This window comes from Trichoplusia ni, chromosome 2 (genome assembly GCF_003590095.1).
Source record: "Trichoplusia ni isolate ovarian cell line Hi5 chromosome 2, tn1, whole genome shotgun sequence".
NCBI lineage: Eukaryota > Metazoa > Arthropoda > Insecta > Lepidoptera > Noctuidae > Trichoplusia > Trichoplusia ni.
This window is the reverse complement of record NC_039479.1, coordinates 20,808,951-20,836,343: the sequence shown is the minus strand read 5'-3', so window position 1 is coordinate 20,836,343 and position 27,393 is coordinate 20,808,951. Positions and strand designations below refer to the sequence as shown.

Below are 27,393 nucleotides of genomic sequence, written 5' to 3'. Positions count from 1 at the left end.
AAAAACAATTATGATCAATGCTCTGTTCTACATGCACTTAAAGAACGAAACTAAAATCGAATAATCGATCGATTGTAAACCGAATCGAGTACAAACGCAACCGGAAACTCATCGACTTCTATCATGTACTAGTATTACAAAGGGCATATTTGATCGATAGTTAGCATAGAACCAGTTAACACGCATGTCCAGTCAACTGTAATATGTACTAACTAAATAAACAATGGATGCAACAAAATATTACGTACCTGGTGGTTACATAGACTAAGTATGTACATTATGTATGTAACTTTAAAGTACCTATTAATCAATATGTTTTTGTTAAATTTTGTTCGATTTTTGACGACATAAATTGGCCATTTTCATTTTAAATATGAGCTAAAACATGTGCACAAACAATTACTCAAAAAATATTTATTAAAACCTTATCAAAAGTTGTCAAAATATTATCAGATTTTTTTTTGCTCATGCTCCAGTTTCTCCTATTATACCATTAATATATGAAAGTAAATAAAATTATATTCAAATAGAAAAATAAATAAAACAAGCAATAACAACTTACAGTGTAAAACGATAGATAATTTCAGCAAACACCACATTATAACAAACAGAATTAAAAACTTATTTTTACTAAATCCATCCAAAAACTACGTCACTGTCCGTAAAAAAAAACAAAACGTTAAAAAAAATAAACGGAAAAACAACAGTTTAAAAACTAACACATTTATGCTCCGTACAACGAATATATTACAAAGTTTCGAAACACGGGGTGAGCGACTTAAACCACGTTCCCAACGTGTGTGGGGTTCGAACCCGGGCTAGAAACTAACCGGCGCGACCAACTGGCGTCCGGTGGCAAGCCGACCATATCGGAAGCACTCAGTATTGTGTAGTTATTGGGTAATTTATTATAATACGTAAGATGATACTACGCTTGCGATTTTGTGCAGAATGAAGAAAATATTGATATACCTACATTTTTTTAAAATATTGATACAAAATTTTAGTTCAAATTGCTCTAGCCTTATGGTAAAAACCCTATAAAAACTACTACTATTATAAAAAACAGTGGTTTCTATTACAAATGTTCCGTTTTCCAGGCACTTTTAAAATGTTACAATAATGACTCTATGTTCTAAAATGCAATTCCTATGTATTCTTATTGTCATTCCATTAATAGAAAGGGATCACTTAAAATTTATAAATGTTACAGGTTTATTAACATATTTGGAAGATAAAAAGTAAAAATATGGTCAAGACTCTGAGCATATTCTTATGTAAAAGTTTCTTTTCTACTATTTTTTTACTGCATTGACAGCAGAGTGTACTAGTACATAAAAAAAAACCTGGCTTTGGCAGTTGAAGTGTCCTGGGATATTTTGAGTCCGACGAATACCCATGCCGAGCCTTCACCGTGGGTTAGTCATTTTTTTTATCCCCAGAAAACAAAACGTTACACGATTTAATTTAAATAATTTGTACATAACAAAATAATACTGATAATCCTAGTGCAGCAGTGAATTGGATATTAAAACAATTTATTGGTACAGGAATCATTAAAAAAACCTAACGTTAAAAAGCACTAAAGCTAACACCCCTGTTTTATCTCACCACGTCTACAAAGGTATCTCAAAAACGCAGTAGTATCAAAACCGGTAATGACAAGTTTATAACGCCACCCTATCGGAATGCGGCGTTCCGGCCGACCGGGCCGGAAGTCCGCACACGGCCCGCTTCCGGTACGTCACGCCGACACACACGGACCGAGCTTTGAGCTTTTTTGTTAGACATAGCAGGCTCAATCTAATACGAGACAGACATGTTGTTTTTTTTACTTACCTATTTTCACGTCTTTCGCTGTGATATGAATCGAATATGAATCAAGATTGCAATAGAGATATCTTAACAGCGCAATGGTAGCTTCATCTTTGGATACGGATCCCTATAAGCTTTTTAGGGATCCGCACACGCCGTCCGTCCGTCACTAGGCCACCTGGTATTCTTGTGAACGTTATAACGAGTCAGTTGTAATTTTCATAAATGCTATGCTGTGTGAGTTGTTCCTTAGTGTCGCGAGTTCGACTCGTAGTTTACCGGTTTTATTTTTTATTTCTTGATACTTACTGATTTCGTGAATTTTCTTACAGTACCTACTGATTTTGATAAACTGCAGAACAAAAACATTACGATATACTTGTTCCATATCATGCAAAAACGATATTTTGCTACAAATCCCACTTCAAAAGAAGATCCCTGACCATGCAGGTTTGATCTCTTCACAGAACCTTTACCTATCCCAGAACCAACTGTAATCCTTAACCTCAAATCCCGAGCTAATAAAGTCCCCGCATCATGTCATTTATCGTTAATCGTCCAAATCTAATAAACGAGGAGAAAAAGGAATCTCAGTTCAATAGTCCCCGCAGTAAATAACATAAAGGCATTTAATTAATATTTATGGGAGCCGAGCGTCCGGTGCGATGTTATTGAATCAAATCATTGTAGTGTCGGACTTTAATGGTTATCGTATTTGTACTATTTAATGTAATTGCTTTTATATGACGCACGAAAAAACTTGTGTTTTTGGGGTTTATGGACAGATATATGGTATGAGTTTCGTTGTTTGTATTTAACTTCTGGATATTGTTTCTGATTGTTGGAATCCTTGCGAAAATGGCTAGTGTTCTTGCAAAAATACTGTAGGTGATGTGAAGATATTTGTCAAGGTGTCTTTGTGCATGTGTCTTGAATGTTTGTAGCCCCCCCGGCTAATCGTGCTTTAATTTGTTTGAACATCACGGTGAACATCTTTTCTTAAAATTTAACGTTAAAAGTCATGTGTGATTTTATTTTACTTTAGTTAGGTTTAAGTTGTTAAATAAAGTATACGTGCCTTTTTTTGAACTAAAGGATTACCAAAAGTATCAATTTTACTATAATTCTACAAATTATTACAAAATCTACTAACAAATCCCATTTGCACTTAAAACCCGTTTAGTTACGAAACACCCCTTATATTTCGCAAACCCATCAAAGCAGAGTAGAGAAATAATTCCGGAATTCCAATTTATTATCTCGAAAACGCTTGGTAATAGAAGGTGAAACGATACCTCGACAGAGTTTCACAAGAACTAAGTACTCAACAATTAATACGAGTTTAACTATGAGAATTCTTGGCCTTAACTGAGAAACTCCAAGACTCATTTATATTTAATTTACTCCGAGATAGACGACTGGATGTTTTATAAGCAATTGTTTTGAAGGAACTTCTACTTAACTCCCCCGTTTGTTTATTAGTTGTTGATGTCTGCGAAATTCTTTCTTTATGATTGTACGGTTTTAAATTTTAGTTCTTTCACACTTAAGTTTCTTGACTTGAACGTCACTTTTCTTGATTAAAGTTTTTCTTGTGACCAAGTATTTTAGCTACTTATTTGTCGTGTTTTGACAGATGTCATTTTTGATAAATACAAGTATAGAAGATATATTCTAGTGTATCAAATGCGGACTGCACTGTCGGCTGAGGTCATAACAAGAAACGACGTGAGTTCGATTCCTGCGAAAGCGACACAAGTGATTGACGAAAAAAGTCGAGACGAGAAAAGTGATCCACGATTGCTTGTCCTGTGTTTGGGTATCTTCAAGAATGTTTGTGAAACCCTCCGCGAAACCGGGATTAAATTTCGTGGATTAAAGTGTGGGAGTAGTATTTATAAAAAGTGTTTAGGAAAACTATTGCAACAATTACTTTAAAGATCTTTAAGTAGGTACATTAAAGCTCTTTTAGACTCGTATTACACATAAATACTAATTTGTTTTTAAAGTCGCATTCCCAGTAAGTGATTAATTACTAAGTATTTATTTACTGCAACTTAACGACTTGACTATATTTATTTATTTATTTACACTTCTATACATTAAATGTACAATGGCGGACTTAATGCCTATATCTAATCAGTATTAAAAAACAAATAAACATGCGTCCTATTTGCCAAAGTAACGATTGATAACAACAGAACAAATTGCAAGACTCAATTTGAACCGGTTTTGTTACGCTTTCTTTACAATACGTGGTCGTTGCACTGTACTGCCATACAACACTGTGACGGTATACACTTGAGGCCAATATAAGTTAAAAGTTATATTGCTTCGAAACTGTTCAGATAGCGGCTATACGCGACGCGCATACAACCATTTTATAAAATTGGAATTGAAATGTGTTATCCAATAAAAGTGTTTAAATGTTGTGGTTTTAGTTGTAAATGGCGTTCGAATTGAGTGTGAAATGTTTTTGTGTATATTATTGTTCAATGAGAGGATTTTGTGATGATTATTTTTTGTTACTTTCGTGTTGATACTCGGTAATGAAGCTTGGTATTCTACATTATGTTTTGAAAATTCAATTATTTTTTGGGAAGTAAAGTGTTGAAGTTTCGTTTACTAATAGTTATTTTTTATAAATCGAGATCCACGTCATTCGAGAGCAATTCATAATAATATTCTAACAAAATAATCTTTTTTATGTGTTTCTTTTAGTAGTTATACTTTTAGAGTATTTTATTTAATATAATGGTTGCAATAAAAATCAAACAAAGGAAAATAAACACACACGATATACCGAAACAAATATTAATTTACTCGCATACGAAAGTAAAATCTAAAAATATTTTTAATAAACGCGACCACGGGTGGTGCAGTTTTTGCACACATTTATTAACCAGAACAAAAACTTTGTTTGCCTAGTTTTTGTGCTCGGTAGTGTACAGATATACCCACAGTTAGGCATATGATAGCACCGTATGTTATGTTATGCTCTGATTCACAAAATTTGTTGTTCTTTGAGAACATGCAGTGTGGTTTTATTATCATTGTTTAGTGTTAAAAATGGGTAAGAAAGCAGTTTCTAAATAAGTCATTCCTGTTTTAACGGGAAGGATTATCATAACATGTATTAATGTAATGAAGTAAAATTTTAGAACCAAGCTTACAAACCATCTGCATAGAATGATGGGAATCGAAATATGTTTGATGGCACAATGTCACAGGAACGTCTTCCCGAAAAAAAGAAATATGGCATTATAATAAGCCTCATCCCACCCATATTTCATACCAAAATTTACAACACCCACAAAAATGCAAGAGGAATGTGTGAAACGTAATAAATATCCCATTTGCCATTTCAAATATAGAGACATTATTTCCTTCCCCGCAGTCGTAACTTTATTCTTTGCAGGATCGAACACAGTTCCTACATTAATACACGTCGCTACATATACAACCTCATTCATAGTATTTTTGCATCGGTTTCCCATAAAACATTACATCTAACCTCTGAAATACTTATTTGCCATACATTCACCAAATTTTTTATTAGAATTTAGGAACATGTCTCGTGGGATAAGGGGGATTGTTTTTAAAGTATTAAAAAGGTTTTTTTTGTAAAGAAACGTCTCTTTTTGAAGGAAATTAAAAGACACGGAGGAACTCTTTGTTACAAAAATGGTCACCCATCTACGGACCAAGTGTAGCTTAACCAGTGATCGATTCACTTATGCGGTTATAGCTTAGCCACAATCTCCTCAAATGAAATGTAATAAGACAAAATTGTTAGCCGACCCTAAACCTAGAACTGAACTATCTGTAGAAATGAACTATCCATGTTAAATAAGAACAGTCCCTTTTTATCAACGAGACAACCAAATTTAAGTCTTCACATCCCAGTTTTAGGGTACATGTCTGTGTGAACAGTTTTCCAGGAACATTTGCATCCATACGGGTGATATCGGTAGGCACGACCTTTTGTTTGATGGGCAACTACACTGTGATTAACTTGGAAGATTGTGTTTGCGTTCAATTGTTTTTTTATTACAACCGGCCTGTTTGTAAGTACGGATATGTGTTCAAGTGATACGATCCGAAATTCATATTTTGCCTTTGTTATTTTGATGGGACATTTGTTGAGATGTGGAGCTCGTGGCTAAGCCATAACCGCATAAGTGATACGATCACAGGTTAAGCTATGCTTGACGCGGTTGGTCTGTAGATGGGTGACCATCTTCGTCATAACGAGTTCCTCCGTGTTTCGGAAGGCACGTTAAATTGTGGGTCCCGGCTGTTATTCCTACATCTTTGACAGTCGTTACAGGTAGTCAGAAGCTTGAAAAAGTCTGACAGCCAGTCTAACCAAGGGATATCGTGTTGCCCAGGTAACTGGGTTAAGGAGGTCAGATAGGCAGTCGCTCCTTGTAAAACACTGGTACTTAGCTGAAACCGGTTGGACTGGTAGCCGACCCCAACATAGTTGGGAAAAGGCTAGGCCAATGATGATTTGTTGAGATGTGGGAAAGTTGTAAGCTTGTATTATTTTATTGATATCGAAATATTTTTTTAAATTGTGGTTTTAGAGTTTTATACCTCCCGTAGGCCTCTGAAGGTATTTCAAACACACTTTTATAAAGTCTTAGATGTGCTGATTATTCCAATTCTTCCTGCATTGTTTAAAGAAAGTGAAGTTAACTAGTAATATGGTAATTCAAAAAACATTTTTGCGTGCCAGGATTTATAGGTTTTACTTAGTAATCCAGCAATGAAGTTGGTAGGTAAAACAGCATACTATGTTTAAAATATTTCCAATTTTTGTCACCATTTGTCCTGTCGCTTGGTACAAGGCTGAATACACGACCTCTGTTAATCGCAAAACAGTTTATACATCAAAAAGGAAATCTATCATGTTTCGATTGCCGCATTTAATTGGTGCACGACTGCACAACTGCACGTCATATTCGCGAACACAACGCGTCTCTCCGGGCCTTTCAACCGCAACTAAAAGCTACGTATATTTTATTTTAGTGCGATATATTTTTGCCCAGTACGAAACGTTAGAAAAATATTTGCGTAACATTTTCAACGTTTTATTCCTTTTTGCAAACTTCCCTGTTTGCGTACTTGGAATGTTATTTTAATTTGATTTTTTCGTTTTGTTTTTATTGTTTTGCTCGTGATGTGAACAATATTTGTTTACTTTTATTGACATGTGGTGTTTAGTTGTGTGATGTGAAAATAGTTATTGCGCTGTATTTGTTACATCGTTACCTGTTTGTTTGTTTGTATCGATATTTCAGATGGTAAAAGCTATGTATTAAACTTTACTTACAAAAAAACAGCAAATCCTCATTTGAGCTTTTCCAGATTACTATTGCTCACGATTTCCATCATTTATATGGATAGAACTTTGATGTTCTATATTGATTGATATTCATTCGGCAACAGAAACAAAAATAAGTAAATTAATATTTTTTATTATAACTTTGTCGTTGTTGTTATTTAACATATCTTTTGGTCAGATGACACGCCTGCCTGATTTTAAAATAATAATTTTAAAGTCTAATACATTAAAATGAAATAGGCACTTTAACTGATTTCCAAATAAAACACGATTGAAATGACTCTTGATTAATATACATTCAAAAACACTGAAATAAAAGATGTTTTAGCAGAAGTTCGGGTAATATCGGTCAATTAATAAAATATGTCATTTTATCGTTAACTTTTTGCCTTCATATTGAGTTTCTAACAAAACTCAGTGCTTACCAAATAAACATCATTACGACATTGCTTTTTTGTCCAAACCTTCATTGTTCTCATCTTATACGGAAGATATTAAAAAAAGTCTTTATATCCGCTCTCACGGTTACACATGAGAAAAGCAATGACTTTTAAGGTAATGGCTTCTAGCTAAGGGGTGTCACGCAACATAGGATATTACTGAAGGTTCACTGAAGATGATGTAAGAAATAAACTTTTTTAAGAACTTGTGACTAGTTTCAAACCGATATAATGATAAACAAGTAAATAATGATTGAAAATGTATGTGTATCGTAAATGTATAGCTTAACAAAAATTCAGTTTTAAAACTCAGACTTCGATAAGGGGAAATGTTTTTTTGCAATGCGTAAGAACTAATTATTTTAGTTACTAGTGTAACTCTATACGTGGTTTGACTACATGTTTCACGTTTTAACCTTATGATTTAACTTCGTCGTGTCGTTCAGAGCAATTACGTCGTCGGCTGAAAGCTTCAGCGTACTTACCTATGTTATTGATTTCTGCACGTTAATGGAGTGAAGTGACCCAATTTTATTATTTTTCTCTATATCCATGGATTTCGGGATTTTATAATTTGCCTAATGTGATCGTTTGTAAATGCCACTCTGAATGTGCTTTAGAAATTTATTGAATACGATTCCTGAGCCTTTGTGTTTCCCATTTGATTTATAATATTTTTACTGATTTTCTGTTTAGATTGAATTGATTACTTACGTTTTCCATAATTACGATATGTGAGAAATTTGAGAAAGTCCTGATAAAGTTAGGTTTTAAATATTCAAATGTATTTGTTTTCGCGACTAAACAAATCAAACAAACCAGATTAAAAATTTAACTGCACTAAAAAAGGAATCTGCAGTATTGCTTTCATGAATCCTAAAGCGGAACATTTGGAATATTCACGTTTGAAACAAAAATAACTAGAACAACAACAAAATTGTGTTTATTTTGAGACGCGTTTGTGGTTTCAGGTCCGATGGCGTCCAAGTTTATTCTAGCAAGTACAATGGTACACCCCTAAGTTTCAACTTGCATCCGTGATTCTGATTGCTCCACAATAGGCCAGGGACGCACGTCTCAGAATACCCCCGTCGTCAGATCGCTGTACATCTTTACAGCAGTTCTCAAGTTCTATTTGCAAGTTGTGCCCGGCATCCTTAATGTCGGAAGCCCTATTCTGATATAGGTATATTTCAGAGGAGGTGATCACGGGAACTTGTTTAATGAAGTAAACATTCGAATCACTTTAGTCTTGAGGTATCTGCATTAATATTTAAATACTTCTTTCTTTTTTACATATATTTTTTATCTTATAAGGTTAAACACAAAGCTACTGACGCAACAGTAGATACAGCAATTCTTAGGTGTTGAGTTATAAATATTTATTTCATATCCTACAAAAAGCTTATTCTTTTTAAAGGACATTGAAACATACTGCAGCATAGCACTACATTATGTTTTAAACCAACGAAAATAAAATAAATAATTCTCTTAGTGATAAAGAGATATTTCTGGTTCACCCTCATGGCTAGAATAAGGTTGTATATCTTGAATTCTGCGGTGCTTATTCGAGTTGGTTGGCAGTAAATGCAAAGTCAGAGTTGAGTTTCCACGATAAATTATTTTTAGTCGACCAGATGACGTCATAAACCGGGGCCGTGCGTTTTATATGCGGACTTTTTAGTTTTTTTTCCATACTAACAAAAACATTCTGTGAAAATATTTTTTTTGCGGCTGAATTGTTTTGATTTTTTATGTTGTATGTTTATTTTGTTGGTTGGTCTGCAGGTGTGTTAAAGAAGGTTTTTATGCTGGTATACATTCATAGTTTAAATAAAAAACCTGCCTAGATGTGAACTGATTCAAAGATAGTCATTAAGGCCTTATGTGCCTGGTTTTAATAATATTTTATTTTTATTCAATTTTCAGTCATCTTTTTAAGCACATTTCGTACAAACCGTGAGATTGGTTTACATTACCCGGAATCAGGAAATATGGAAACAGTCAGCATAAAACAGCGTATTCGGATATATTCGTATCTAGAAGAGGATCCCTATAAATCTATTGCGCTACTTTTTCCAAAAGTTTTTTTTGACAAAAAAGTCTTATTTTTAGATTTATTTAGTTAGATAAACTAAATAAAAGTAAAGGCTTATTTTTAGATAAGAGATCTTTTTGAGATCTTTTTTTTTGCAAAAAAATATGTACAAAAGGAACCCAACTAATCAAAATATAAATCGTTATTTTATGTACTTTTGTGTTATATACGGTAAAAAATGATGCCAAATGAAAATGTACAGTTACAAGGAGGGCAGAGGAAGAATACTCAGAAATAAGGTTCTGTTGGTTTCTTAAAAGGGAACCCCGAAGAATTACCTATGAAATAAGAAAGCAACTAATCAAAAACCCACTCCCACAAAGACAATTACATGAAAGCAAACATAAAAAACCTTATTGCGTAATACAAAATCTATAAAAAATATCTTTCAATCTAGAATTGGTAACTTCAACCAAATACTGCTTGGGGACATGCAACGATCCAAATGTTTACCTTTACCGGAGTAAAAGGTAAAATTTATTTAACAATGTATGAGCACGCAACCCGTTTAACAGACCCTTGTTTTGGCGTTCATGATTTTTTATGGTTTCAAATTTAATCAGCGCTCAGCTCCATGTCATATAGAAAGGCGCGTGCCTTGAATTAAGGATGTTATTCATTGATTTTCCCAAAAGTCTGTCAGTTTCCCATTTAAAGTGATATTCAGTTTATAACATAAAATTGCCATCGAATTTTGAACTCCAATCATTGTTTATTTGGGCACGAAATATCAGTACTGCCGAAAAAATTCGGAAGCTTAAATAAGAGTTGTTTTAAATTTGATTCGTCAAATAAATGTCGGACACAGGTTTTTTTGGGTGTATCGCTTTGCGAAATGTATACGAAAGCAAATAAAACTATGAAACTTGTTTTCCAAAGCTTTTGAAATAAATCATGTTGAACATGATCACATCTTGTTTCATTTCAATTATTTTTGGGATATTGATTGATGGTCTCCTGAATGGTTTCGATAAATTTTCGTTTACTTTATTTGCTGATTGATTTAATAATGTATATTAATCTTAAATATAACTAACCCAAACCAAATTGAAGTCAGCCTAGGTTTATTAATAAAACAGTACTAATTAAACAACTTGAGGTACCTTATCATTACCATCCGTAATTTTCACAACTAGAATCTTTCATATATTTTTATTACCAGGACAACAAAGCACGTACAAGTGTAAACACACCTCAAGTTAGTATCTCGCGCTTTTTAAACACATGTTGCGGAAGCGACGTGAACATGACAGATTTCCGATATCACGTGATAATCGACACCGATTACTTCTCGAAGCCCTACGCCACGCAACGACGTCGCACGTCGACGACAGATATTTAATATTTTTCGCGTATAAAGACTTCTTTTTCATTTCCCAATCGTGTTTTTTCATATTTGATTTCCTTATGAGGGTGGGGTAATGGAGCTTCTCTTAATTGCGTTTATAAAATGATATTTAAATATGGAAGCGTTTCTTGTATTTTTGGATTTTGGATTTGTTGCTTAAGATCTGGATTTAAATAGAAAAGTAAGACCTTTGTATGACTTATATTTTTTAATGTTTTATATGTCTTATGTGTTTGTTAGTTTTATATTTTTTGTTATTTTTCTGTATGAGTATTTGTATGTCATTTCGTGTAAATATGGGTGTATACCTGAAAATAAAGGTATTTTAATTTTAATTTAATTTAATAAAGAGATTTTATCCTCAGGTAAGTTAGAAAGTGGTTTATTCAATCAAGTTATTTAAAATGACTTTCGGAGATTCTAATTTCATTATAGATTAATAGCTTTTGCCCAGTGGGATCTGACACAGGCTATATAAATAAAAAAGGAGTTTTCCTCATATGCCTTTGCAAACCATAAAATACAAACATTGAATCGATTTTTACAATTGTAACTGACAAGTTGTACTCCAAAACAAGACATTCGACCTTAGCAAACTTGCCAATGCACCTATTGAACTAACAACAGTTTATCCAATATCCAGGAACGCAGAACTACATATACCAGCTTCTATTTACCTTACCCCACTAACATAATCACAACATAACAGGTCATACAACACAAACGTTCTTGTTGACGTTGTACGTTTGGCTAGCCAAATTGCACGGAACAGCGGACTGAAGCCGGCGACAGATCTAGTATTGTAGGTACAGAAGTGGAATGAGAATAGACATGTCCTGGCTGATAATATATGTTTCAGACACAACTATTTCGGTTTTGAAATTGTTCATTGTAAATGATTTGCTTTTGTTTTATCCAGGAGTAGTTTTTGCCGTGTTCCATTTTGGGACTCGTTTTAGAAGCACAATGTGAAATGAATCTGGTGAGGCTATATAGAAAAAAAAGCATAAGGAAAAAAGAGATATAGAAGACTGAAGTTTACATTGTCCTTATTATTTTTTACTGTAACAAGTTATTTATGACTCAGAAAGAGATGAATTAGGAATTTTGTTATATGTATTTCTCTACAAAGAGTAGGAAGTTTGTGTTTTCGACATTACTCTAATGACCAAGACAGTCATACCGCAGTTAGGCCAATAGTACGGAGCATATTGACCCGTCCCAAGTGGTCCCTTAAGTTGGCAGCAATTTAGCCCAACCGTGACTCGGAAGGACCCGTTGTAATATTGACAGATGCATGTTAGAACGCCTCGTCTGAAATGCTTATATTTGATTATCATTCTCTCTTAGAACTTGGTGATAGCAAAATGTGAAGAAGCCAAATTGATTTGTGATGACTAAGAGGGGTGTTTAATTTAAAAAAAACTCATGTTTCTCCTTAAATAAACACAACAATTTACCGTAGTAAATCGGGATAGTCTTTAGCTAGTAAACATGCAAGGTTCAAAACTAACTTCACTCATCTTGGATGATGTTTCCAATGCTGTAACGTCAACGTTACTGTTATTGGTTGATTGGTCCACTTGGAATACTGTTCATCCTATAAAAGAGCACGAGAATCGTGATATAGACAGAAACTTTTACTTCGTAGGTACTTAGTCCCAAACGATCGTATCTGACGACCCAACTTTAATACACAGAAGAGCCCTCCATTTTCATAATTAACATTTATACGCTACGCCTAAGGAAAGCTTCAGTAACTGACTTGTATTACTATTTCGCCCTCGATTTCCTGACAAGCGTACGCTTTGGTAATAAAACCGTAGCCAGGAACAGAACCAGTTGCCTTGGGGCAGCTGTAAACAAGTTCGCTAATGGCCACTTAAACTTTACGGAATCGCCACACTTGGAGGGAAGTCAGTTTTTGCAAAAAAATTCTTTATACAGCGTGTTTCTGAGGTGAATGTTACACGGAATGGCCTGAAGTTGGTTTTAAGAGATTCCTTTTGGGTTTGATTTACCGGACTTGTAGATTTTGTATTGTCTTTTGTTTTTGAGACACTGACGCATTTGTGTTACTAAAAAATGTTTGTACGAAAGATGCTTTTGTTATTGGTCTACTGGCAAATGTGATTTGTCAGGTAAATAGGTATTTCCAAGTTATCGTATAACGATTATGTTTCTATAGCAATTGTTCTTGCTCACGTCTTCTTCAAACTGAGCTAAACAGAATTTATGATTTGGGTTTCTGAATTGAACTAAGTTTCATAATTTCATTAGACGCATGTCTTGGAGGGATATCACATATGTATATTATAATGTAAATACCCTTTGCTAGTGTTCATAAATAAAATACCCCTTTAGTCAACGCTTTGTTCTCGAGGGATGTGTGAATTATTTCTGAGAAGTAAACGTAGATTTACGAAATGTTTTCTATTATTTTCGAGGTTAATGCCAGCTGTTATAGAAATAATAATAATTTATTTAAATTGATTTTTCGTTATGAAAATCATATACCTTTTTAATTTGGAAAGACAGAAAAAAAAAGAAAACAGAAGAAAGATGCTATTCGTACGATCAGATACATTCAAACAAGGCCATCCTTAGAAAATACAGATATAAATTTATAAGCTAACAACGAGAGTAAATGAAATAGACGTCTCCGTCCTTAGAGGATACAAATTCAGTAATTAGGTCCAAATGAGGGACCAACTACTAAACTAGATGTTATTATAATGAATGCTTATTTACAAACACTAATTATATCCACAGAGACTATTTAGGTTCTTCATTAGGATATTAGTATGTAATATTGCCTTCAAGCTGGTCGAATGCCACCACCTCCTAATTATGACTCTCCTGTAATAATAATCCGGACCGATTTTGCCCGAAGTGGTAAGTGTCGCAAGCCGCAACCAGCTTTGCACAAGAATGTGTGTAAACAAAAGTGCCCCGTTCTCTCATAGTCCGACGACACACCTGGAGAGAGATGTACCAAGGGACTCACATTCTTATACCTGCCGAAATCTTCAAACTCAGATCACATTTACTGTGGATTTGATCTTCATTCTTAAGTAATATTAAACTTGTGGGTGGTAACGTGGTAGCGGGTGGCACTTTGAAGAGCAGTATCTCTTTTCCTTTTCTTCTCTTAATGTTTCTATGAGGCTTTCGAACCGGCACATTCTATAGTGAGTATTCGTAGCTTCATGTACGTTCAGGGCAGTCCTTTACACGAAACGACTTATATCTCTTTATTTATGCATGAACTGTGATAAGCTTTGTTAGCCGCGGATTTAGTAAATATTTACAACAATGGCTGCGGCCGCCATGCGTGGAGACAGTGTGTTAGTGATATGGAATAGCAAACTAGGCGGAAGTGCCCTTAATGTTATTCTAGAATCAGGACATAGAGAACATTACATTATTAAAATAGAAAGCGAATAAAAATGTATGGGAATGTTACTCCTTTTTGGCAAAAGACTTGAGTATTAGCGTTCGGAGAAATGTAACAAAGAAGTATCGGATTTTGCTACAGGCCTAGTGCCGTTTTAAGTCAATTATTCATCAAATACGAAGAATACCCAAACAATTTTGCTTAATTTAAAAAAAATATACCGACAGAAAAAAAAGTTATTGCGATCATAAAATATTATATACTAGTATGCGAGTTTAACGTTACTGGACCCAGAAGTATTTAAAGATAGCTGTACTTCCCTGTCTATGTTCCACGATTACAGCAAAGAGGTTTTTACTAGTGCGTACTATACTAGCTAGTAGGCACACATTTACCAAGGATACAGCAGAAAGTTAAATGAGCTTAATTACATCGTCCTATGTTCCATAACATAGACACTTCATTAGCAAGGACAGAGGCACTTCTTTAGAACTGCCTCTGTCCTTGGTGTCAATTGCAACTTTTACAGGCAGTAACAGAATTTCGTTAACAAATTCAAATTGCCAAAGTTTCATCTCTCTTCCACCCATCAATAATATCCCTTTGAGATGTGGCGGTAGGATTCCAAAACCCTAAATAGGTGAAACATCTTTATATAACAATTCAATGTACCAACAATAAAATACATTACACAAGACTCTATAAACCTTCACGCAAACCTAAGTGCAAGTGAAAAATGTTCTTAATTATCACGAATTCTCGGAGGGCGACACCTAACTTAGTTAACTAGAGTCCCTTGAAGCAGTAATTAGTAAGACGTGTGTACGGGCCCCGAGCATAACTTATTCATATTCGAAGGCTATTCCAGTCTTGCAATTAACTCCTGCTGTGATTTCGCTACGAACTGTTTGAAAGAATTTTTAGTTTAAATTGGAACTTTTTTGTATTTTTGTTTGTTCCAGGTAAATAATTTAATGGATGCTTTATGTATAGTTTCTTTTTGTTATCTGGGTTTTTATAAAAAGAGGCTGTGTTGATCGACTGAATAACAGCGTCCTAATCTCATTTAGTAGTACTACATAGTTTAAAAATATCAAAGAAATATATTTATACTTGGTACTACTAAGTACCAAGCTAAGCAAAAATGTATCGATTTTCTTTAATGATCTTATTGCGGTGTTATGATAAAATATTACCATACCAAAAAGCCGTCTTACGACTTGCTGCTCACTTGATGTTCAGAAAAAACACAAACAAAAAAAAAAATTAAAATCCATTGACTCGCTACCGTAATCATTAGTTTAAAACTAAGACAAAGCTTCAAAGAATGATGTAAACTTGGTATAAACAAGAGTCGTCAGGGAATAATGGTAGAACAAGTTCGGATAATGGATTGAAGTACGTCGTTACTAATGCAAGGTATAATGCTGCTGCACTTTCTTACAATACATTCATAAAATCACGTTTGTTCCTCAAAGGAATACGAACATCAGATTTTGTAGACGTCACGTCCTGATGTATTTGATGCACTTTAATATTTTTCATGTTTGGAGATATGTGTTCAGAGATTTTTTGAATAAAGGAAAGAAAAAATCCTTTTTCATTTCCATGTTTGTAATATAAAGTAGTCTGCTTCTGATCTTACTTTTTACTTTACTGAGGCTATGTTGCTTGTCTGTTTGAAACTAGGCTGTATCTAATAAATTGGAAAGCGAGACACTTAAAATGGTTACAGATGTGGAACCTATGTGAAACAGTTTCACATCAATTAGTGTGATTTAATTGTTCCCCTTCTAAAACGGCTCTATCACCACGTCGCAAAGTACCACTGTAGCAGTCGTGGAAAAAAGATATCAATCTACTACACCACCGCTTCGATCCAACAAATCAACCAATTTTACATTGACACCTGTGTACCTAATAAAACTCATAGTAAAGAAACAGAAAACAAAAAGATTAAAAAATAAACTCACAAAGCCATACCGTCGAAAACAATCTCAAAAATTTTCAAATCTAATTTCATTTTTATGTACAACAACAAAACGTCTCCGTGGACGTCGCAGAACTGACTTTTGACACATTTAATTATTCAGAACTTCGTCTTCTTAAGTACGGTTGGAACAATAGGGAAGGGTTTCGCTATGTCTAAAATATTAAATGCGAACACTGAGCCATAAACATGAGGAATTCGTTGCGATACTCCGTCAGCCGCTTCTGAACTTTTCATTGGCATTTTATTTGCGTCAATACACTTTTAAGAGCTGTTTATTCCGTTTTATTGCAGACGAGATTTTGAAGTGACGTCACTACGTGTGTTTGCGCTTGTTAGGCCTGGTTCGTTAATTTTGAAAATCCTTGTGACTTTAATTTACGAGTATTGTTTAATCGCTGAGTTGAATTACGGATTGAATTAATTGCGAACGTCGTGTTTGAGATTTCGTACTTTTAACGGAATTTAAAAATGTACGAAATGTTAAATAATTTATTATTACATTTTTAAATGGAAACTTGATTATACTACTGTAGCTACCTACACCTTTTTTATATTAAGTTCTTTTCATAAATAAAATATTTTTCAATTTTCACACCGTGTCAAACTAAGCAAAGCCTGTACTATTGCTTGGCACAGAAGAAATGATCGTGTTCATTACACGGACATTCATATATGTACAGCTGATGCAGCAGTCAGTGCTACTAAACAAAAGACAATTGAAGCTTAAATCAAAGATATTCCATTAAAATCTCAAACAGAATCAGCATTTGATTCGAATTTGCAAAACACAATATTTCAGTACCTCTGGGATTTACCCGGTTTAAAATATTGCCAGTACTGTGTTAAATCTTGACGTTGGTGCGTACGTAAATCTCACAGCGAGCCCGCTGGGCGCGGGGCAAATAAAACTGGGGCTAATAGCGCCTTAAAGTTTTCTTTATGCGATCCCCCGGCGTGAGACCCAGAAATCATATTTCTCGGCCTAATAGTTGCTAGAAGTTTGCAGTATATTCTGAATTAGCTGGTAACTGGGTTGTGGTATGATTAAATTGCTGTTTACATTATTCAGGAGCATTTTCTTGTTTCATTTTTGTGTTGTTATATTATTTGTGTTGGAGCACAAAACTGTTTTGGTAAAATTTGAACAGAATGGGAAGTCTCTTAGTTTCACCTCCCGTTGCTTTAATATTTCATTTCAAAATAATCAGAAAAACCAAGAACTCCTCAAAATGTATATTGATGAAGTAAAAACAATCTCAAATTTTATTCCCTCTCTTATTTTCTCGAAAGCCAGTTGTTATAACAACATCAAAAAGTTCGAGTAAACAGGTCGGCTTGGCGTAAACTTTGACCTCAAACATGTTTTCCCTGGACTTTGTCTCATTAGAGCGTTCCGAGAACTCACGTGTTCGATAAATTGTTGAAGTATCGAGCGGTTCTGCGAATGTTTCTGATAAACAATGATGATGGCTTGGACTTCGAGAAATTTAAAATCCTTTAATTTTTATTATTAAAAAAAACTGCTTCTATTTGTAGTACCTAATTTCTTTATGCTAGTTAAAATACTAAAAGGTGCATGATGAATCGATAGGCAATGCCATCTTAGAAAATTCAGTAAGAGTCAGTCGGGTGTCCAAGAGGAAAAAATCCCAAAAACAAGATATGAGTAAATTTTAATCGAAACAGTCGTTGAACTGAGACCACCCAGAAAACGTGTTGCACAAAACCTGTAATGGTTTTCCTAGGCTTTTGCTAAACTGCGTTGGAATAATGGCTTTTGAGGCTCAACGAATTCAGCTGAAAACCATTATTTTACATAGAGCTAGCCAATCCGACCTCCATAACCCATTTATTGGGTAATACAGAACAAATGCAATGGATTATTCTGTAGAAATTTACAGTTGGGAATAACCTGGAATATCTTGAGTTGTATCCTCATAAAACGTTTAGCACCATTGGAATGCTTGGCCTCAGCTCTAATGTAATGCCAGCTGCGGTTTGCACGAATTCTCCTGAAGTTAAATGTTGTATAGAAATTCGAATACATTTCGCATCGACTGGCCTGTTGGTCTAGCAGTTATTGGCCCTAACTTCTATACCGAAAGTCATGGGTTCGATTCCCTTCCTTCTTTTGTGGGTAGTTAGAAATATACACATAAGTACGGTTATCAGTTGTCTTGTACTCAACTTCGCTTAGTTTGAGACTAGATAAGTTGCGTAAAAGTTATGGAATATTATTATCTAATTGATTTCCCTACAAATGTAAATGTTGAGCGGAAAACTTTTCTGCGATTAAATGTTTAAATGTAAACTGTTGAAGCATATATATTTTTTTTCATTTATATATTTTTTCATTTGAGGACTCTTTGAATTTATTGAGTAACTTAACAGTAACTGATTACCGGATAAAGTAACCGACAGAGTTACTTTCCCATTTCACACAAGTAGATTGTAACAGGGAAATGATTTTGACTTAACCATTGACCTGAATTCGAAGTTACATCTCAGAAAGAATAGGATCGTAAAATACATACAGATCAATATTATGACTTGATTTATCTCACGACCTTCCTACATCCAATGTCAAGACATAAATGCTTAGGTAGCGGACGCACTTTTACAGGACTTTGACCATATTTCGATCTAATTTAAAGTAAATTTAAATCTTTTTGAAATTTTTGGTAATGTTCGATTATTTTTAAAACCTTAACAAATGGTAAGTGCTTGCAGGTCTTCGCAGAAAGCATGATGGACGGAATCATAGAATTAAAAAGTTGGTATTATGTATCGGGCAAATGAATTTAACTGTTTTTTAATTCTAACGAAAAAATGATTAGTTACTAACTTGCATTCTTTGTTACTTTTTTTTACCTATTTTTTCTTTTAGTTAACCAAACTTAATTTTACAACCAACACCACAATTTTGCCTCTTCCTTGAATTGATTAATAAGTTCAAAACAAATGACTAATATATCTAAGTGAGTCTACACCCTAACACTTTTATTACTTCGTGAGCGCACAATACAAATTCAGCCCGGAGGCACGAAGCTAACAATTCTTGCAGGCTTCTGTAAATCGGTATAATTGAGGCGTCCACTGTGCGTAGTCTATAAAACGATCCACTTTATGATAGTGAAGTCGTTCTAAGGAATATCGTAGTAAAATATTTATACTTGGAGATATTTTTTGCCGTAGCTGGCTTTTTATTCGTGTTTGCATCTGTAGGTAATTTTCTAAGATATCCGGATCAATTTTTTTTGGGTGGTATCTTTTAATCCGACTAGTTTTGTTCTCGGGGAAACAGAAAATATCATATTGTGATGACGTGTTACATTAGGACTTTTTTTAATTAGCCTTTTTAGTATCCCTAAAGAGCTAGAACCAAAAAACATAAGAAACATCAAGAATCAGCAGCCAATCATTCCAATTTACTATTCTCCCTAACACAATTCACTGACTTAAACAATTTCCACACAATAAAAGAAAAGATCCGCTGCTTCAATACTTCAAAGTCGCGAAACGGGGTAATATAGATAAAATACCCAAACAAAAACATGCCAGGAACAGGCAAAAATCATAAATACATTACGTGGAAGTTCTCTTTTGAGACAGTTTTGGGACACAGTGGTCATTAGAAAAGTTTTAGTGGCTATTACAGCCTATTTTATATTACGGGAAGCGTAACGGGTGGATTTAGTGAGGACCGTGCCTAGGATTGTCGTGTTTAGTTATGTGTGTATATCTGTGAACTGGTTTACAAGTTCGTAATTTGATTGGATGTTTTTGTAGGTCTGTTTGATCTTATTTGATTTGGCTTGTTGTAGGTCGTATTGAGTGCTCTTATTTGTAGGTATAGATAGATTGATGACCAGTGCTTTTTACTAGCGGGTTTCGTCCTACTTTAGTGCAATAACCCCTACACCACTTCCTAAGTCTTTGTTTGCTAGGATATAATTTTCCCAATACTCTTACATCTAAGTCTGTACATGCCGAGTTGCTTTTCTGGCGATTTAAAAGAACTCATTGCGTCATTACTTTGGCTCAATTATTATTTATGTACCAAACATCTCGGTTCCCGCCCAATTCCGTATAAGCATGGCAAATTTTCGCATGACGACGATTATTTTTGCAATGTTCCGAGTTTGCCTACTTTGAGAAACAAAATTAGTTTAAAGTTAGATTGTAAATAATGTTTCGAATTCGGATCCTATTTATTTATAGACATTTTTCCGTCATATTAGTTTAAAGTTACGAAACAAGCGTTCTCAAAATATACTACAAAATAAAGGCACTTTAGTCTACCGTAAATAATTACTTCAGCGTTGTATAATGCCGAAAACAAATTCCAGGAATAGGATGCTTTTATCTAAACAAGAATCATAATTAGGTATACTAATATAGATTGAAGCTCTGTTTTACAGTGAGCGCTAAATTAAAATAGGGATATATTTTCCTAACCTCCTTAGTCAGTTTTCAGAAGACATTATTAAGTAAGAATATTGTTTGCTTGATCATTGACTTTGATTGCAATTTTTGGGTTTTCATGGATATCCACGTCAACAATTCATCTCATATCAGATTTTTTGATGGCATATATGTTTGAAAAAAAAATCAATATCACATGGAAAAACAAGACGTATTTTTTTTAACAATGTTTAATTATTTCTTATTTACCTTCCCAACATCCAAGTGCCTTTAAGCGTTTGCTGCAATTGGAACTAAAACGAATCTGACCTATTTCACCGTATCTCGTGTTAATGTTGTAATCGATCACAGGGACACCTCAGTGCATTCACATAAATCGAATCTTTGAACCAGTTTCTTTCATTCCTGATTAGTAAAGACTGGGTGTTTTAGTTTCTTAATTAGCATTCTTAAATACTATGTCGTTATGATTTTTTGTAACGTTAGTTTAACTTTTTTAAAATAATGCCTTTTGTTGAAACAACAGTAGAAGTCAGTAAAGTCCGATAGTTTTTGGTAAAAAGTCAATGATTTAGAATTTGAGTATGTCACTATTTTTTCCGAATGGCATCATGGCGAAAATTATATGAAGAGTTCATATTTTACTGCAATACAACGACACAAAGGCAAACAACGATTTTATTGAAAATTTGATAGCAAAAGAAAAGGTAAATAAAACAATAAAGAAATACTGGGAACATCAAGAGAGATCAGGAACAAAAGACCGTTCGAATGTCAGCGTTTTACAATTAGCGTTGAAATAAATCGCCATTGACGAGTTTTCGAGTGTTATCAATTATAAGAGTCAGTCAGGCGCTACGGCCATCCACTTACTATTTCCATCCAACGTCTACAAGAATTTTCAATTTAAAACAAAGGACTACACCCTTACTACGATAGTCTAAATCAAAACCGTTTTTGTTGAGCAAGCGAGATGGCGCTACAACAAAATGAATAGCACCATCTTGCTTCCACAGTAACGACAATGCAGATTTAATCTATCGTAGTACAAGCATTGTATTGGAAAGTAATTCGAATTCGATTCTTAAGGCCGTGAAAACCTTTCCTATTGCCAATGGAATTGCGATAGGGACAATTTTGATTTAAATCGACATAATAGAGGCTCAAATAAACGGGCATCTAGATTATACGGCATTTGGTGGTCTTTAAATTATATTAACTGGTTTGTACGGAATTAGGAGGAGGCTTCATTTAAGTCAAATACACAATTCAAATGGTTAACAAATGTGTTGAAACTTAAAGTGGTAATTCTTTACAGATATTGAATTAAAAACAATAAACGTTTTAAATTAGTGTGTCGATAGAGAGTCACAATTTTTAAAGTGTTGATAGATGTCCCTCTTTTGGGCACAAACCTATTTTCAAATAGGGATTGTTTTATAGTATTTAAATTGAATTGTTGCTAAATTTTGAAACAAAATTCATAAAAAGCAATGCAAATAATTCATCGTTGCGTTCTTTTTCTTCTATCAAGACATCGATGTTAGCAAAATATTCATCAACTATTTCCTTAGCAATAATTCATCCGTCGTTACTTTTGTAAACAGTCGATGGAGGCCACAAATCACGTTTCACGACCGGATCCGGGGCGCAATCGAAGTGAATTCTATTCACTATTCAGATTAGTTCGAAAGGTTCGCCGTTCGCTAGGAATGTATCATGCCGGTATTACTGAGTACGACTTAGTCTGTAATCTATTTGTTGAGCTAGAAAAAGATTTGTTGCATATTTTTTGTTGTAATGATGGCGATATTTTTATTTTAATCTTAGAACATTTTGATTTTAAGTAAAACTTCATGCAACCAGTGTTTCTGCTTATTTGCCAGGCTAACAAGATTGCCACGAACTGAAAGCGTCTAGTAAATAGTTTTGATACTATATACATTATATAGCAAATATTACCAAAATGATTATCAAGAATTCCGTCCAATCGAAATGAACATCGATTTACCGAAGCAAAACGTAATTTGCTATCTAGTTTGCTCCTAGTCCAGAAATTGTTGAAAATGTGCCGTTGCTTTCGCCTTGTTGGTCGTTATCTCCGGACTTGTGGCGGATGCAACACCGCTTGACCGCTCTCATTTGTGACACTCCATCGAATCGTGCAGCCCTGGTAGGAACTACAGGGTGAGACAAATGTATGATGCTGATAATGTAACCTTGAAAACGACAAAAAGAGAGAGCGAGAAGGAGAGCCTTTTTGGTAGGTACGGGCAAACTCACTTTTGATTTAAAACGCCCCGTGACCGTTGGACTGCCAAGAAGTTGTAGGTTCGAATACTGATACCAACCAATTTCTTTTCGAAATCAAACATATTAAAAACAAGCAAGCACATTTAAAGAAATCATAACAGCTGAAAATCTGCTAGGATTTGAAGAATTTGAAAACCTCAGCCACCAGATTCGAAATTAACCACACGGATAGAAAAATATCAATATTTAGGAATGCTGATACATAACGGACTCCATAGATACTTGACATATCTAAAGACGTTTACTATGACATAATATTATAGTTTATTAACACTTTCTCGAAAGTTTTATGAAGGCACTTAACTCCACTTAGGTAAGGAAACGTTTGATTTATTAACATTCATCCTGTACTATCGATACGCTATCTGACCTTTGCAGGCATATGCACTGTCGTATTATGTATGACAGCGTCACAACTCTATGACCGTCAAGCGGATACTGATGTGCGAGCAGATGAGGGGTTAAGAGCCAGAAATAGACAGGCCTCGGCTTATTTATGGATTGATGGGTAACTCCGTCAATCGTATCAGTTAAAGGTTTGTTTATTCGAATATTTTGGTTATGTGCAACGCTTATTTAATTTGTAATGGGGTGTCAGTTCGAAATTCAAAGTGCCAAAACGGAATCGTATAAGTAAGACTCCGCTGTTTGTTAACTCGGTCCTCTGTTCGTCGTGTCGTATGGCTAGACAGATGACATTTTTAGGGATCATTTGTATTCCTTATTGTCTATTGCTCTCGTCATAAATGCATTCGATGGGTTTCGAATTTGGATTCGAGGCGGGTAACCTTCTTTTTATTCGATCGCCTACTTGTAATGAACTGTCAAGGTTTTGAAAGTACAACCTGCATATTTTGGATTTTGTTCCTTTTTATAAATATCTTAAAAAATGGAAAGATACAAGCTCTTGGAATTTATGATGAAAAAAAATAACATACTATTTCTTTAATGCAGCTGTTTATTTTTTCATGCAAGAATAATATCGTAAAATAAAAATATAAGCTGTATCATAAACAACCTTCAATGGCTTGATCTAGACAAAGAAAATCTCCTGAAACTCAATACAGCAACTCAATTCAATTGTTATTGCTACAGATCGAAGTAGACGATAACTTTATCGGTAGCTAATAGATTGAAACTTGTATGAGCAATATTCTAAGACTATTGTACATTGTATACAATAACAGAGAGAGATAGAATGTTGTCTCCATTGATTAACTCGGCATCCAGCCGGCTCGCATAGCAAGCCACCGCTTTGCGTCTATCCAATTCACTAATTTGCTTTGAAATAATAATTATCATTATATTGCTCATCACGAGAAATGTCTGGCTCAAGACAGTTGCACAAACACTAAGTTGCATTAAGTTTTAGATGAAATTTCGTGTTGCTATGTTGGCAACATTTGGAGAATTACTTGCCAAGAAATTAGCTTCTATTTTTACTAGTCGCTGCTGTTACGAGTGGAATTTAATTTATTGTTACGTACTTTAGTTGTTTACTAGTTTTCAGAGACGGAAACCGATATGTATTTTTTGTAAAAAATGTACAGAAAGCATTGATCCGTTCTGTCCAAAGCATATAATTAATCTTTACTAATAATATTATAAATGCAAATGTAACTCTGTCTGTCTGTCTGTCTGTCTATCTGTCTGTCTGATTTTAATGAAATTTGGTACAGAGATAGAGTTGACCTTGAGATAGAACATAGGAGTTTTTATCCCGGACTTGAAGAGTGGTCTTGACGCGGGCAAAGCCGCGGGCGAAAAGCTAGTTAAACATAAATGTGGAAATTATGTTTATGTGTCTCAATATTTTCCAATTTACAGTAATCTTCGATTTCACAATCCTGGCACTTATAAAATCGCTGGTGTTTTCAGTTATTTTTATTATATTATCATAATCATATTATTAAAACTACTGCATCCGACTCTATCCACAAAACTACTCAAAGAAACAACCAGAAAAGCCATCACAAAGACTATCCCAAAGTCTTGCCTCTTTAAAGACAAAATCGCGACAACCATTAAATCTCAATTGCAAAATCCGTATTAAACATCTCTGAAGCTGAGATGCCGAAAGAAAACCAAAGTTTGGTTGAACATTACGCGTGTTATGTAAATCGCGGTGAGTTACTGAAGGTTTCTGACGAACTCGGTGAAAGCATCGGTGAACTGGGATCCTTAAAAATTCAGAATGCCAAGAGTGATACCGCTGTGGTGTGATTGAGGTGAAACATTTGGATGTGGTAGTTTCGTAGGAGAGAATAATATTATTTTATTTTTAAAATCAAAGCGATGTTTCTATTCCATTGTGATGGGTGTAATTTATTTGGGCGATTCTTTGTATAAAAATATATGAGTATTTTTGAGAAACTTTTGAACCTTCGAACGCCGAAGGGTTGACTGACAAAGTATTATTGCTTGGCAGGAGATGTGACAAAGCCAGGTCTTACGGTATAGGACGAGTAACTAGTACCAGCTCAAAACCTGAATTGAAAATCGTGAGGAAAACAAGTTTTCGAATTTTGAAGGACGCCAGTGCAAAGCAGTGGAACATCTATAGGCTGGTTATATTTATTTATCACCAAAACAAGAGCTGAAACCAATGTGCTTCGGAATTTTCATTAATCTGTATACTTGCATCGTCTACCTACTACATTGGGACATCCATGCTACACACCAATCCATCTTCCCAGCTTCTGCTCACGTTCACTTTATCACGTGAAACTTTTCACTTTCCACACGCGATCGACGCACACAGATAGATGGATACTCACTCAGCACTTATATAAACTCACCATCTAACTTTCGAGAGACGTTTACAGAATAAGTATTTTAAAGTTCGAAATGAGTAGATTTCTTTTTTATTCGTTGCCGTTATACCTACCAGCCTTGTTTAACTTATTGTTTTCTTGATTTGAATACGGAATAGAAAGTCTGAATTTCTAATAGCAGAATTTACTTCACTATGTTCACTAAGGAGTTTTATTTGTTCGCGTCTCAACGCATGCTCGCAAAGAGATGGAGACAAAAATCACCGGACAGTATTCCGTCATAATTAAGAATGCAAGACCATCAACATTGGCGGCGTTGAGGAAGAACTTGCTAAAACTCAAATTGCACTGTATGGCAATTTGTCCATTAAAAAAAAAGAAAACATGATAGACCTTTTAAAATGACAGCTCAAAATAGTCCGTAAGTTAAAAAAAAAATGGTCAAGGGCTATTCGTAATTGTCACACTGGTTCCTTACATGTAGCTAAATAAAACAATTTGAAAAAAAGATCACCTATGTCGTACTGGACGCTGCTTAACAACAATTTTTATTTAAATTAGTTATTGTCATAGCCACAACAGAAATACACCATCCTTAAAAATGTTAACTGTCTAACTACCACGGGTTTAATAACAGGTTTCCATTTTAACCCTTTGGATACGGAACTCTAAAAAGAGAAACCTTTTAACCTTTAAAGACGACAAGTGGGAACTACGCAAAGTTAGCAGACAGCCCGTTGTTCCCAACTTCATGACGTTATAAATTGCTTTAAAACAATGCTCGGTTAAATTAAAACTTAAACTGACCGCTTCATTTGCCGTCTTTTTTAAACTCCGACACAATAAACGGTGTGTTATAGTTTGAGCAGTTCGTTCGTGTGTTTTTATGTCTGTCTATGGCGACGTTGCTCGTAAATGAATGAATCAATTTAAATGCAGTTTTTCTCAAGTGGCCTTTTTACGGATGATAGTTATTAGCATATTTTAGGCGATGTTAGATTATGAAAAATAATCTCAAACTTAATTAGAAAAAAATATTCGATGAATAACAAAGCAATGATTACTATTCAAAGAGTGGTTTCAGATCGATTTTTTTTCGTAGATATTTTATGTCATCCCATATATCTGAGCACAGGTTACCTCCAAGATATTTATTCTTCTTATGTGACAAAAAATAATAAAATAGTACTTTGGAGCGAAGTAAAATAAAAACAGTCTTACAAAAACCATTTATAACGTAGGTGCTGTAAAAACGTTTCTATTTTACTCAGATAATGAAAATAAAGAAACATATTTTATCTTATAGTTTGGACCTCAGGGTGTACGATACTGAACATTAAACTTTCATTGTCTTATCAAGAAAAACAAAGAAAATATTTGCACTCACTGAGACGAGAACTTTGAACTTAACAAAAATAACTTTGAAAAAATATTTTTCTG

The 27,393-nt window shown here is 34.4% G+C and overlaps 1 protein-coding gene across 2 annotated transcripts in view; it reads right to left on the bottom strand.

Moving 5' to 3' along the window:
- The window catches only part of LOC113508595, a 49,307-nt gene extending 22,230 nt beyond the window's left edge, over nucleotides 1–27,077 (bottom strand). Inside the window, exon 1 of one of the 2 annotated variants that reach the window (XM_026891719.1) lies at nucleotides 25,834–27,077. In XM_026891719.1, coding sequence (XP_026747520.1) covers nucleotides 25,834–25,867 — 34 coding nt within the window. In that variant the 5' untranslated portion in view covers nucleotides 25,868–27,077. Of the gene's footprint in view, nucleotides 1–562; nucleotides 929–25,833 lie in introns of those variants that run through there. The other variant, XM_026891718.1, reaches the window with a different exon arrangement.
- Between the last annotated feature and the right edge of the window lie 316 nt (nucleotides 27,078–27,393).